At 41.4% G+C, this 15,300-nt stretch overlaps 1 protein-coding gene across 1 annotated transcript; it reads right to left on the bottom strand.

Moving 5' to 3' along the window:
• Positions 1 to 2,454: 2,454 nt before the first annotated feature.
• On the bottom strand, positions 2,455 to 15,243 carry CCNE1 (cyclin E1). The gene is made up of 11 exons (XM_049806671.1): positions 15,159 to 15,243; positions 14,955 to 15,045; positions 14,620 to 14,688; positions 7,885 to 8,027; positions 7,669 to 7,804; positions 6,700 to 6,846; positions 5,762 to 5,857; positions 5,258 to 5,392; positions 5,055 to 5,166; positions 4,812 to 4,969; positions 2,455 to 3,993 (listed from the first exon to the last, which is right to left on the bottom strand). The coding sequence occupies exons 1-11, from the start codon at positions 15,170 to 15,172 to the stop codon at positions 3,871 to 3,873; spliced, it is 1,224 nt and encodes a 407-aa protein (XP_049662628.1). The 5' UTR covers positions 15,173 to 15,243; the 3' UTR covers positions 2,455 to 3,870.
• Between the last annotated feature and the right edge of the window lie 57 nt (positions 15,244 to 15,300).

Genomic DNA, 15,300 nt, shown 5'->3' with positions numbered 1-15,300 from the left:
GGGTTGTGGGGGAGGAAGGTTTGGAAGATGAGGGTATGAGTAATCTGATGCTTTCAATGCATGTTGTTAAATACCTAGAAGAAGCGTGTTCCCAAAATAGGGGAAGATTGACACCAGCGGACAAGGTAAAGCAGGTCTATCCAGTGTCAACCTGTGCACTTGCCAATTCCGCTGCTGCACTGCACATTGCCCCCCTGAGTATTTCCTAACAGACTTTTACCTAAGCTTTCAGCACCCTGACGGGGTGTTACCCCCATTAAAGTCTGGAGGAAAGCCAGTTGTAGCCTTTGGCAATTCCCAAGCCAAAGTTCAGGTGCCCCGATGCCTCCCCCGCAAGAGGCGACGCTGCCGTAAGCCCCGTACGCTTGCACCAAGGTCCAACTTCACAGCCTAGTCGAATAAGAGCATTTTACCCAGCTGCCTGAGTTCAGGCTGCTACAGTTGTGAGACAAGCCAGCTATGCTGTATGTGAAGGAAACGGCACTTGGGAATTAGGAGAAAAATGAGCCAGGTCACAAGAGCTTGCAGGGCCAGCAGCTCCCGTGGGATGCCTGGCTGAATATTTGTGCAAGCGCTCCCCTGAACTTGTGCCAGTTGCTTACCCCCACCTCGTGCAAGCAGGGATGTAATAAAACCCCTCGTGTTGTAATTCCTGAGAACCAAGGGGAGACGCCGACCTAAGACCTTGTCGTGGTTTAAGCCCAGCCAGCAACCTTCAGTTGTGTAGTAGCAGTAATACAAAATTAGCACTGGATTCATTTCTCTTGTTCAAAGTTTCTCCGATGCCCCCAGCTTTCAGGCCAAGGTGAAGTTTTGATACATAGTTATGACAAACCTTTCAGGAGGAGGAAGGTAATCATATGCCACCTGGGTTACTGCAGAATTCAATTTACTTTGCAGCATGCTTTATGCTGGGCTGTAGCTATTAAGGGAGAGACAGTTTCCAGCTGAGGAGTGTGCAGCAACACGCAGCTAAATTGCTTTCGCCAGAGCCCCCCGCACTCCCGCAGCGGGAACTGCAGCCTCACGCCTTGCCCCCGGAGCCCTCTCCCCACCTCTCTGGGAAACACGCTTCGAGTTGGAGAGTTTGCAGGAACGTATTATTCGACGTTAGCTCATCTTCGTTGCACAAACTTCAGCCCGCTTGTAAACACGCTAAACCTTTTTCTGTTATCTAGCTAGGCAGAACTGCCCATCTGCTTCTCTCCCTGCCTGCCGTGAATCTGCCTCCAGCCTGGTCCAGGACCAGAGAGAGCTTAGAATAGGATCCTCAGGCAAAAAAAAAAACACAGAGGGAACTCCCTCTTGGGTTTGTTTTGGGGTTGAGGTTTTGGGGTGTTTTTTGTTGTTGGTTCTTTGGTTGTTTTTTTCCAATAGGAACAACTATCTTCCTTAAAATTAACTACACTGTTCCTCCCTAAAATGGTTTTCAGCGTATGGCAACAAGTACACAATTTTTCAAGCTACCCTAGAAAGACAGCACACTCAGACATAAGTATCCACACATGTTGCAAGTCAACCAGAAACAAAGATTCTTAAAGCATGAGATAAAGATGAGAAAGTAAGAAAATAGCTCTTATAAGGTTTAAGTCACCCCTGTTGGAAAGTACCGGATCTCCAGCGTGCAATTGCATTCCTACCTGGGAAGCTGCAAAAGTGGTTGATCTCTGCACTCTGAACAGACTGCTTCTCGTTGAAACAAAGCAGGTTGACCTTTTGGGGGGTGGGGGAATTAAAAAAAAAAATTAGCAGGATTACTATCTAAAGAAGAGATCCAATTTAGAAAGAGACCTGTTATCTGAACAGTTTCATTCATAGATAAATATGCGTCTCTCAGATACAGGTTTCCCACACAGCTGAGAACACATGAACACCTGCATCCACCCTTGAATAGGTACTAACCAGAAGGTTATATTTAGCTTAAGCTGAAAGTTAGAGTTCATCGTATCTGTGATATTATTACAGCATATTTTCTTGAACAGTTAAAAGTCATAAAGAAAATGCAATCCCCATTTATAAGGGACCAGCTACAGTTTAAATATTTATTTTTTTTTTTTTTAGAAACAGATGAAACATGTACTAAGTACTGAAAAGTACAGCAAAAAGACTAGTACTAAAGCTTGGCTGGTGATTCAGGAATTAAGCCTAGAGACTACATTTCAGGAGGATTATTTTTCCCCACACCCCAGTTTTGTGTTCTAAATTTAAGGACAAAGTACCAAAATGTAAGACACATGTAAGACAATTCCTCCCATGTTAGAAACTTTTTCAATAATAGGTAAATATAATATTCTTTTGTCTAGGAAATGTAGTTCTCTGAGAAATTAAATCCTCTCTGAACTGGCACCAGCAAACTTGTTCAGCTAACAGACTTGTTTTGTTAGCACAGAACTTATAACCATTCATTGCAAGGGGGAAAAAAAAAAGTCAGCAACATAAAATAATTTGCTTACCATTAGTTACCATAGGCATTTTTATTACATTAAAGCTTTAACATTTATCAGAATACTGGGTAAGGGAAGAACAAAAGGGAGAATAACTTAGGGGAAAAAAACCAACCCAACAATAATAAAAAGCAGCCTTGCTGGGAACTAATGTTTAGAAAAAATTAACCAACAGCAGAGTAGGAGCTTCCTGGAATGTAAGTGTTGTAGCATTTACGTTATCTACAGAAGGACATGATGAATCCTGGCAGTCTCACAAAAGTTTTCAGTGTTGTTGAACAGTCCTTCAAAGTGAGTATCATGAGAAAAACAAGCAACCATTTTTACATTTATTTCTCTATTTCCCCTTTTTTCTAGAACCATGACTTTCCAGAAAACTTCTTACTATGACTTCCCAGATTCTCAGACCTTGCAAAGGTCAAGGACAACTCTTCCTGTAAAAACGCACACACCATTCCAGAATTCAATTTTGCACAGAAGACTGTTAGTTGTCAAAGACTATGCCAAAATCCCAAAGTTTAAATGATTATGTTTTAAGAAAAGGTAGGATTTTCCCACTGATCCCTTCTTGCTATGAAGCATAACAATCCAGACAATCTGATTCAACAATTTCCCAATACACTGATCATTAGAAAGTGTGTTGTGGAAGGATTCTCCACCTACTTGTCATGTTTATTATCCCCTCCCTAGCCACCTGCATCTGGCTAAGGGAAATCCAAGTAGCCCAGCATGACAATATTATCTTAGTATCCAAAAAGGAAGTTTTAATTGATAAGCCAGTAGTGGTAAATAAATAAAGCCATAGTTACTACATTATTCATCCCCAACTCCCACACTACGAGCGGTCACAGTCTGAAAAACCTTAGCTGACCATAATTAAAAGAAAAATAGGAATATACATAAAACCAGCTGTCTTAGACAGCATTTTTATTAAAAATGGATACACAGAGACATAGCAGCATTTACAATAAAGAGTTTTTTAAAAGGCATCAAGTTATAAGCCAACCATTTGAAAAAGAGGCTTTGAAATGTTGTCTTCCACAGCACTTTTTGCCCATTTGTCAACAGGGGACAGTATGACTGCAGATTATCCAAAGGACAAACAGGCACAGTAACTAATCTAAACTTCAAGCCCTTTTTCTGAACAGTTGGTCACATCAAGCATCACCCTCCGTAGCAGCATCTGGAGCACTCTTCGGTGTTCTTTTAAGTGGCTGGTGTACTTGATCCATTTCTTTAAAATATTTTAATGTTCAATAAAAATATTTCAAATAGAAAAGTTCTTCTGGCACAAAAAAATTAAGGTTTCCTTTTCAGATTCCATAAAAGCTTATGTACTTCACTGGCAGCATTTCTGTAATGGAGCAGGAGTTAGAACCAGCAGAACAGGCACTTCAGCAAAATTGTCTGTCAACAGTTTCTAAAGTCATATTGGCTTCAGTCCAGAAGACTGTTTCTTACTACTTTGTGGTGGTGTAAGGACACCAGTGGGGAAAGGTGAAGTCCTATTTTGCTCAGCCAATATGGCTTGTTTTGCTTGAGCTTTGTCCTGAAAGCACAGAAAAAGGAGATTAAAAATATTTTTACTTTGGTCTATTTATGCAACAGATCAATATAATTCAGTGTTTTATAACTTGATAGACTGCTAATCTGGAAATGCTTATCTGTATCTAACCCTCCTAAAAGTAACGGATAAATCATGCAGTACACAATAGTTAGTGAATACAAACCCCAAGAGGTCAGTATTAACTTTTGGAATCCGATATCAGCGTTATGGTACTTGTATCTTCAAGAAAGCAATATCCAGAAGCAACTGAATATGAAGAGCTTTAACCTCTACTACAACTAAATAACCTAAATAGAAAAAAAACCTCCGATAGCTTACATTAACTACAATTTGTTGGACAAGATTTTGATCCTCTGCAAGTTTCTCATGCTAAAAGCCACTCTTGCTCAACTTCTTGTCAACCACCACTGTCAACATAAGTCCCACAAGATCAGTCTCAAGTGATCAGTCTTTATTTTCTCTTTTTCATCGGACAAGGTTGTATTACCTGCACTTCTATAGAGAAAGGTCTAACATACAATACTTGAAGCATTTTAAAGGGTAGAAATATGCTTCCGATTTCTAGGGTAATTATTTGCTGTTTGACATGAGAGGCTTTTTAAACAAAATACAGAACAAGTCAGGTCTCTGTCCCAAGAATTTTGCAACTGGAATACAACCTTACGCGTTTTATCATCTGCATACACTCAGTCTCACTCTGATAATGCTTCACTTAAGTTTACTGTGTGTTCTAACCAAAGAAGAAACAAGATGTAGGAGATTTTACAGACAGCTTTTTAGTTCATTATGCGTATACATACCAGCAAATCCAAGCTGTTTATGTGCGTCTGTATATTGTGCAAGTCTTCAGGAGCTATACCTCTAAAGTGTTTGAGTTTGGAGCTTCCTACTTCCCTTATAGCCATTGCAAACGGAACCATCCATTTTACACATTCCTCTATCTCACACCATTCATAACCTGTAAGACAAGACACATGCTTATCTGCCTGAATGAAGACTTAACATTTGTAAACACATTAGACATAGTTTATAAATGCCAATACCTGAAACTTTCTGCATCAACTCAGATGAGGAAAAGTGATACAAAGCAGAAGCTGCAAGTACTCCGTATGTATATTCCAAGCAGCCAATATCCAGCACACAGAGATCCAAGAGCTACAAGACAACAAGTTGTTTAATAACTCTATCACAAGAACACTTTTTTTCTCCAAATGAAATAGTATTTGAAGGAAGAAATCAGTCTTACCTCTGCTATTTGTACAAATATTTGCTGTGGATATTGTGGCAGCAATACCTCATAAAGCTCATTTAAATATGCAACTTGCATGTAAATGTTTAGCCATGATACAACTGTCAGTGGATTTAAGTTCCAGTTAAGAGCCTGAAAGAGCAGACATGCACAAGACTTCAGTATTAATAAAGAGTTCCTAACTTAAACCACGCAACTTTTTTTACTCCAGATCAGAAGCTGTAATTCCAGTTTATCAAGGCATTTTTGAAACACACAAATCTAATCCTCTCCTGTACCTCCTCCTGCTGATAGGGTGGGGGAATGATTAATTTTGTAATATGCACATACTGGTGGATGCTTTAAATCACTTGTTACCTAAAGAACACTGTTTTCTAATTAGAAAGAGAAATTGTGCCTCTTAGCAGCACATAAGATTAACTGAGGCTCTCTGCTTTTAGTCTGATTATGCTATACATTTTTAAAAACTAAAGTAGAACTAATTCCACTTTGAAATATTACCTTCATAATGATCAATTCCATACTGAGGATTTCATCTTCTGTACAAGCTCCATCTGTAACATAAGCAAACTGGTGCAACTTTGGTGGATAAATTTCCTGAAAGATAGGAAATCAAGTATTAATTTGTGGAATAGGTTGTAACTAGTCTCATATGCTTAAAAAAACCCCAAACAACCAAAAACCAAAAAAAAAAAACCAAACAAAAAAGAACAACCCACCACTACTTCAGCATTTCAAAACAGAGGGGAAAAAAAGAAAAAAAAGAACCAACGCCCCATCCTAACTCATGGTGTTCTACTCTGCCTTTAATATATAGATTCCTTGTTCAACCTTCCTGCTCATAGCCTTCACCTTTCACTTTTGATGGATCAGTATAACATGTTTGACTAGAGCACCATTGAGACTGTATCATAATCAAGACTTTTTTATACATCCTAAAGAAAAGGCCTTTTATCTGTTGCTTGAGAACAGATTGAAGAATAATAGCCCTCTTAAAAGACAAACAGTAAGAACCTAAAAAGCGCTATGTATTTTAATAGTTCAATTTGTTCCAGTAAATAAAGAATAGCTCAGACTATCATCCAGTAGGTACACCACTGACAACAGAATTGCAACAAGTCATCTCTGCATACAGCAGCCAGCCAAAAACTCATTTAGCAACTGCAATTTAAAACTTTACATTTATTCTCTCTGAGAAGACTATCCTTTTAAGATTAGAGAGATATACTATGATGTTAGCTAGTCTTAATTTTAGCCACTTCTAAAAAAAACATAGGGGGAATTTTGGAATAAGAAAAAAAATATTTTTTTTTTCTCTGCCTCCCAGCTGAAAAGTCATAGAAACAAACTCCATAAAGCCTGCCAAAACGCGTCTAATGTACAAGTGTGCTGTCTGTCCATTCACATTTTTATGTTTAAGTAAAGCTGGAGATACTTACCTCAAGCTTTGCTGCTATGAATAAAGAAGAGATACCAATAAGCTGCAATAGTGTTTTTACAACATTCTGTTGTGTTGCCATAAACCGATCAAAGAAATCTTGTGCTAAATAAAAAGTTTCTCTATGAAGCTTGTAGACTTCACAAACCTGGAGAGACATCAGAGATTACAAAGGTCAAGAACAGTGTTACAGAGTCAAAACCAGATGCTACAGATGTATTAAAAAAACAAAAGGCAAGAGCTAGACATAAAATTCATATTGGCTTTCTGCTTCACTGCTGTTGTGAAGTAACATGTTAACTAAGAGCATGAGCTAAACAGTTTCCTTTGACACAAGATGACTGCCACTACAGTAACTCCCAAAACAAAGATATGAGAGTGAAAACCCTTTTAGGAAATGCAAGCACATGTTCTAACAATGTCAGAACATCAGTTCCTTGTTTTTACAAAGATGCATCATCCCAACATCTCAAAAGAGAAAATTCTCACAAGCACTTCAGAATTAAGAACACAGACTATGCCACCAAGTCATCCAAACAGCAAAGACGACTTGCATACAGAGTTGTAGTACATTCTACATGCCAATAACAGATAGAGAGGTTGTGAGATGCATGTAGTCTCTAAGCCACCACACCTTCCTTCTTTCAGTCACTTTCACAATAATTTCTGCAGCTTTTATCTGCAGCATGACCTTAAAAAGCTTATTACATTGTGGAGCTCTAGGGACAAATTGATTATTATCCGCAATCAGTCTAAATGAGTATCAGAATAAATTGTCCATTTGTACACCATCAATTCAACCCATTATATATTCTCTTCTTAAGTTTGGTGCCATTGACAAACTTTAAGATGAAGACAAGTGTCTAGTGCTAAATGGGTTATGCAAACATCATGAAACATAGTTATGACAGTTATTAGTACACTTTAAGAAAAGCACACTTGAAATACTCACAAGCACTGAAAAGCTTACCTCCATTAGCCAGTCTAGAAGGATTGTTCTCATTTTCGGTTGCAGGAGAGGGTGCCTTTGCATATAAAGTTTATCCCTTACATATGTCTCTTCTTTGTTTATCATGTTTTTCCATACGTCCTCTCTGTTTGCCCAACTAAGAAAGATCAATATGTTTAGTCTCAAATCATAGGACAAAAGGAAGGCAGACAAGCAGCAGCAAAATGGCACACTTACCCTAGAACTGGTAAGGGTGAAGCTCTAGTTGGAACAACACTTAGATGTATAAAGCGAGAGTAATCAACACCAACTGGATCATCATCTTTATCTGGAGTAGGAATCAGCATATGGGCATTTTTGTGAACGTTATCCCAGGATGGCTATTAAATGAAATACAAGATTTTACACTGTGCCTTTTTAAATAATCATTTTAGCTGTAAATAGAAGACAAGACATTGGCAAGAAACTATGACAGAAACTATGATTACCCTCTTTAAACTGCACAGAATCACAGAATCATTGAGATGAGGAGGGACCTCTGTAGGTCACTTTGTCCAACTCCCCTGCTCAAGCAGAGGCACCTATAGCCAGTGGCCCAGGACCATGTCCAGATGGCTTTTGAGTATCTCTAAGGATGGAGGCTCCGCAGCCTCTCTGGCAACACGTGCCAGTGCTTGGTCACCCTCGTGCTAAAAAAAGCATTTCCTGACATTCAGAGGAAACCTCCTGTGCTTCAGTTTGTGTCCGTCTCCTCTTGTCCCATCACTGGGCGTCACTGAAAAGAGCCTGGCTCTATCTTATTTACATCCTCCCTTCAAGTATTTAGATACATTGATAAGATCTCCCCTAGCCTTCTTTTCTCCAGGCTAAACAGTCCCAGCTCCCTCAGCCTTTCCTTATAGGACAGATGCTCTGGTCTCTTAATCATCTTAGTGGCCCTTTGCCTGGACTCTTTCCACCAGTATGTTCAAGTCTCTCTGGTACTGGGGAGCACAGAATTGGACACAGTAGGCCAGGTGTGGCCTCACCAGTGCTGAGTAGAGGGGTGCTGCTTGTTTTCACAGTAGAGAAAGTTTGCAACTAAAGCTGAAGAACATTTACCCTGTTCTCCTTTTGAAGGACCACAACGGTTTCGTGGAAGAATATCCAAGTCAGAGTCTCCTATCGTCACGTTGCATTTTGTTTTTACCAAAAATATTTTGCGTGAAAGCAAGATGCTTGCCTTCAGGTAAAGAATAAGCAGATGGAACTTTAAAACTCAATTGTGATTATAATTATACAAATACAAGGTCAGGATTTCTGGTAAGGAATATGTAGATGCAAGGCCAGAAGTTGTGGTTCCATGCAAAGCACCCTTGACAATGAACACAGCAAAACACGTATTTTACAGAATTTTTCTTATTTATCTTGCAGTGCTAAGATGAAAAAAAAAAAAAAAAAAAAAGGCACTTATGATCCAATTGTTTTCAGAATAAAGCAAGTACATGTTAAGCAATTGCCACTAACATATCAAGTTGACCATTTCATATATAGAATTTTACCAAGGTCTACAAACATCAGACATCTGTCACTTCACCCGTCATATCCTTTTATTTGGACCAGAACTTAAGTTGAAGTTTACTTTTCTCCTGGCTAACTCCGTTAAATGAGATCTTGGTGTATGCTTCACACAGTTCCCCAGGAAAATACTACTTGCTTTATTTTGCAGTAGAATACAAAGCCAGCCCCATGTCATCATGCCTAAGCAAATTAAAATTTGGCATTTCTGCCTAACAGTGAAGTCAGCCATCTTGCTGCAAACTGATCTGTTCTGCAGCACTAAAAGGAGAGAACTCCCTAACAAGATTCCTAATGTGCTTCAAGGAAAAAAATATTAAAAAAAATATCAGAAGAATCATTAGGTGCTAACTAGTAAAATCCTCTACATTAAATTTTGCCTCTCGCAAAGAAGCTTCCATACCTCATTTTTGCCCTGTACTTGCTACAAATGACATCACTTTCCAGCAAAATGGCTACTCTCTAGCACCAGCTTCAGAAACAGAAACCACTGACTTGATGAAACAAAAACCACATTTTTCAGTTCACTCACAGCTAAGACTTTTTTGTACTTTGAGTTACTGACACACAGATGGGTAGTTTTTCTTCTTGGAGTTCTACATGCAAATCTAGCATAACTACATACCCAGCCATGCCACAATTTAATTTGGTTGGGGGAAGACAAAAAGACAGAATAGTATCTTTATCTTAAAAATGACAGATTTCTTATGAACTGAAACTTTGAATAAAAGTGTCACATCAGCATTGCTTTAAGTTAATTTTTGTCCTCCCTCAAAACTAGACTTTAGTCCCACTTTGTCCTCCAAACCACATGGCAAGCCCAGCTGCCAACAGCCTTTGGGGAAGTGCTGCCTTATCAGTTAATCAGCAAACCAATAAAAAAGCAGTACATTATCTAATATCTATTTAAAGGTGCCTACTACACCAGCAGCTTCTGAAGAACAAGGCGTCTGCTCCACCGAGTTCTCAACCAAAGCAGATACCTCACATGCTACATTGCAGCAATAACAACAATTGATTTAGGAGATTTCACCACACCCAATCTTCTATAAGGAAACACAAACCAAGGGTCAAAAGCCTCTTAGGTGTTTTGAGAAGAAGTGAAAACAAAGGTTTTGACTAGATAATATCACTTACCAAGACGACTGGGGAAAAGTTGCAAGCAACAGAAAAAGATACAGCTTCACTAGAGACAAGGAGGAAAACAAATGCGCAGGGCCCTCAAAAGCAAGAAGCTACCAGGGAGACAGGAGTCTGAATTAGCCTAAGTGAGGGAACCCTACAGCTCTGGCATGGATTTTGGTTGAGGGAATGAGCATGTTAATCAGACTCTTGAGTCTTTAAAGCAGATTTAGCAAGACATTCAACCAAAACTAAGAAACAATATCAAGAAACTGCATTACATCACCCTGTAACTGTTAGGAAATGGGAGCCACCACTGAAAAAATATACCGTTTAAGGTGGGGAGGGTGCGAGGAAACCATGAAGAGCTTCCTTTGGGCTTGCAGAGAGCCAACCCAAAAGCAGAGAGCTGCCAAAAAGCGACAGATGTTACAGAGAATCTGTGCAGCCTAATGGAGGAAATCCTACGGTCCTGGGCTTACTTGTGAAGCAAAGAGGAGCTGGGTAGGATACAAGCCAAAAATCAATGGGGAAAACTGCCTCTTCAAATCTATATAGAGCCCAGCAAGAAAGCTTGGGTGGGTGACACCCACAGTAATATTCCAGATACAGGAATAGAACAATTGATCAGAGATACAGATCTCTACCTCAGACCCGAGAGCTAGATACGGATTGGAGAAATTGAATTGAGGACATGAGAAGGCTCCTTAGGAGGAGCACCAAGAAGGGCAAAAGGTAAGTGAAGTCCATCAGAGCAGTCAAGCCCATACAGCTATAAAAAAAGAAAACCTAGGAGTTCAGAGGTAGTTTGTGGGTTTTTTTTTAAAGCTCAAACACTCACACACCTCGGTTTCTGCAGCATGTTGTCATTCACTGATATATCAAACGTTCATTCAAACAGAACTTTTGGACATTCTTCAGGCATATAGGCCAGACACAAAATGGAGCCAGCAGCAACCACTGGGGTTGTTGTTTACAGGCAGAATTTTCAGTGAAGCAGCCACACCTAAGAATACAAACTGCTGAGACACTGGGGTATCTCAGTGTGAGCTGGGAGCCACAACAAGCTTTCCACAGACCAGGGCAAGGAGGGTAGCAGGAAAGCAGAGGAAGAGGGTGACCCTGAGCTGCATTCAAACAGCGAGGTCAGAGGATTTTCAGCGTGGAAATCAAAGGCAGAGGAACAGGAGGGGGACAGTCCTGTTTGTCTCACCCTAAAAAGCAGCACCTCCTAGCAGAGACATATCAATATCAACTACTAGACTGCAGCCTTAGTTTGCCCATCAGTAAGACTAAAAGTCTAGACGTTTTTCACTCACACGCATTAGTTTGAAGTATAGGGTTTTTCTTTGCCATCACAAAGGGATTCTGGAATTAATAAATAGGAGACAGAAGAGCAACTCCCATTATTAAGCTGTTACAATTCTTTCTGAACAGCATAGGAGCTTCTACTACTTTTAATTTTCTAAAGAGTCTGGATATTGTCCTGCCTCAGATTTGGGCCAAGTCAAGCTCTCAACCTGGATATAGTTTACATTCTTTGTTTGTCTGAAGACTTTTAAGTTGTTTTTTGGGGGGTGTTTCTTTCTTTTTTTTTTTTTAATTGGATCTTCTAAAGATAACCTAGACTAGTTAAAGAAACTTTTTGGACAATATTTTCAAACCAGTTAGGTGGAACATTTTGACAACAGTAAGACCAGATTCTGGAAAAATGTCTAGTGAGAAACTGATCAAAACTCTTTCCTGAGAGTTTACTCCGTCTTCTTTCCACATGAAAACATTAGTTAGTTTCATCTAAATAAACTAACTTTTAAATTCAATTCTCCGCTATAGATGGAGGTGGCCACGTAATTTGTACCACAATTCCACGGATGACTCTAAACTAGCTAGATGAATTCTGTTTTACACGGAGCCTTGGAAGTGTATCTGTCCACAGAAAGCAGCCAGAATTAATATGAGAATTGCTAGCAGAATTACAGCAGTGCCAGTTCTCTAAAATCAAACACAGAATTTATGCAATACTCTGCTGTCACAAACCTGATGATATAGCCACCCTTTCAACACATAAAGGGTAACGGCATCCTAATTAAGAACTCAGGCCTTATGTTCAACAGAAGCAAACTAATGAATTGACTATGAAGATGCCGTAAAGTGGGATGTGACTATGATATTTTGCCTTGTGCATAAAGTAGTGTCAGTAAACAATTTATTTAATGTAGAAGTCACGTGGTATAGGCTGCAGTGGATTTATAGCTACTTGCATTTTAGAATCGTTGTGCCTCAACAGAATAACTATCTCACTGGCTATCATACAAGCCTGCTATACTGCTGCTGGAACCGTAAACATATTCTCATTAGTGGCCCATGGCAATTTATATCAGAGAATAGCTTGTGTCACACCATAGACTGAAGAGCTGCTGCTGTGCAGCCAAATGTTAGCTTTTTTAAACAGATCTGTAACAATCTGGCTACTTTGTCACAACAAAAACCCTTCTCTGTGTAGGGACAGAAACACAGGTACCCATTTCATTTGTGGTTTACAGAATCAAAGGGCCAAATCCCACCAGTACCTGAGCTTAACCTGAAAAATTCTCAAGTGAGTATTTTGGATGCCTACTGCTTAAATTATCTAAATTTTAATTTACCTATCATTCCTGAAGTAACATTGAATGGCTATCAGGCCAGGAACACAAAAATTGGAAGTCTTTATCCACTTTCAAAGTCGAAGGTCAATGTACACAAAATATAGTTCAACTTTCTCTCCACTGTCTTTCTGGAAGAAGGTAAAATTGGGTCCCTGTTGAGGTTTTTTTTAACAATACCTTACTATTATGCAATAAGCATGCACGAGAAGCCCTTGCTCAGCTCAAACACACTGAATCTTTTGGTGAAGGAGAGTGCTGTGGTGAAGGACAGGCAGCTCTTCCTTGTCAGAAGTGAGAAATTAGTTTAATATACCACACAAAAGAAAGACAGAAGGGAAGGAGAGATCCCCTCATTAAATGCTCACCATTTGAGCCCTGCTTAATATGTTGACTGATAACTAGTATACGCAGTTGCAACAAGCAGAGGCCATTCCAAACAATGATGCCCATCTGTTATGGTAGCACTTTAGTCTTAGAACTTCCAGCTGCCACTTCTGGTTAGATGTGTCACATTATGCATAGCCTTGCGTACCAAATGAGTATGGTCTGTACTCCCTGATCGTGACTTTTGCAGCTTAAGCATCGCCCTGCATGTGCATTAACAGGCTGAAGTCCTAGTGACAGTAACTGAGCAAGCATGTGTGTGCATGCAGGGGAAATAAAAAAAAAAGGGGGGGGGGGGAGGGAGGGGAATAAACCTATTTCAAAAAAACCAGGCTACTCTCCATTTTATTTAGAGTGGGCATTTCAATGTACTAAAGCATCATGCTTTCAATACCACATACCAACAGAGCATCCAATAGAGATACCAATAGCATCTCAGGTTCAATGATTACAGGAGGGGCACTAAGGGAGCAAGAAGACACTACTAAAGTTAGTTTTGACTTCCTAACTCGGGTCGTTCTAAACGTCTTACTGAGAAAACCAGCAATGGTCACTACTAGCCTCCACTGCAGGCCTGATTTCCACAGCTAAGTGACTTTACAGAAATAATCCCTCTGTTCTGCAGAGAAATGAAGCCTATTTGACTACTGCGTTAACATCTAGTATAAGCTTCAAAGTTCTAATCAGGAACCTCATACTCTCTGTCAGTCTGATAATGACACTTGTCAATAGGAATGGAGCCGATGGTGGAAGCAAAGGGGAATCTTTCCTCTCTCCCAGGCGATACGTAAGCAGAGACAGAACTGCAAAGAGAATCATCCCAAAAGATGATTCTGTTTGTACACTTAAGCGTCTTGCACTTTGGCCTGCAAGGTACAGCATGTAAGCGCATGCCTGTATCCTTGCGACTCTCTAGAGAGGTCAACGCAGATCCCCTCCACGTAGGCCTAAACGCGTACGAAGGCTTTTGTAAGGCGCACCCTCGCAATCCTAGGACAGATGGATATACCAAAGTATTAACGTAAAGTTTTAGACCAACGCAGGCCTCATCTCTCGCAAGGACTGCCAAGCAACCTGCGTGCCCTGAAGCGTTTTGCGCTCTTCATCAGCCGGGGTTGATAGTCCCCCTCGCCCATTGCTATACAGCACGTGGTAGCTGTGTCTCTGTTGCACCGCGTTCGCAATAACAATGAGGTGCTGCAAAATAACAATAGGGTTAACCGAGATTACAGTAGCATGATCGGTCTAAAGCCAAGCTGGTTACCTGGTTTTCGTACTGCTTTTTTCTAGTCATCTCCATTTTGGCAACTTCTTCATCAGGATCCTGCAGGAACTACAGAAAGGAACGCATAGTTTCGGGAGTACAAACCCCGGGACAAGCGATGCCCGGCCACCGCGACAGGCACCCGGCCGGTCCCTCAGGCTCGCAGCAGCAGCAGCAGCAGCAGACCACCGCCCGCCCAGCACCCCGACCACCGCCACCGCATGGCCCCCCGCCACCCAACAAAAGGAGGCGAGGGCCCGGAGGCCAAGCCCGGCGGCGGGCCAGGCGCTGGCCCGCGGGCACCCGGGCGGGCCGCCGGGCCCGCACTCGCTCACCGTGGCCACATCGGCTTTCCTCTTGCGGGCTCGCATGGCGCACTCCGCAGCCCCGTCCCCCTTGGCGGGAGCCTTCTCCTCCGCGCAGTCGCTGCCAAGAGAGGAGAAGCTGAGGGAGCCCCGGCCGCGGGGAGCCTCCTCGGGGGTGCCCGACGGAGACCTCGGCCTACAGGGCCCCACGCGCGGCGGGGCCGGCAGACTCACCTCTCCCGGCGCATGGTGCCCGCCCGGGCCGGGTCGGGGCGAGCGGAGCGCCGTGCGGGGAGCGGCCGAGCAGGCCCGGGCCCCAGCCCCCACAAAGGGCCGCGGAGGCGCGGGCGCACGGCGCGGAAAGGGCGGCCGCAGC

The sequence above is a fragment of the Accipiter gentilis genome, chromosome 7 (assembly GCF_929443795.1).
Source record: "Accipiter gentilis chromosome 7, bAccGen1.1, whole genome shotgun sequence".
NCBI classification, from domain to species: Eukaryota; Metazoa; Chordata; class Aves; order Accipitriformes; family Accipitridae; genus Astur; species Astur gentilis.
Note: the sequence above shows the minus strand (reverse complement) of the source record. Positions and strands in the feature narration are given on the sequence as shown.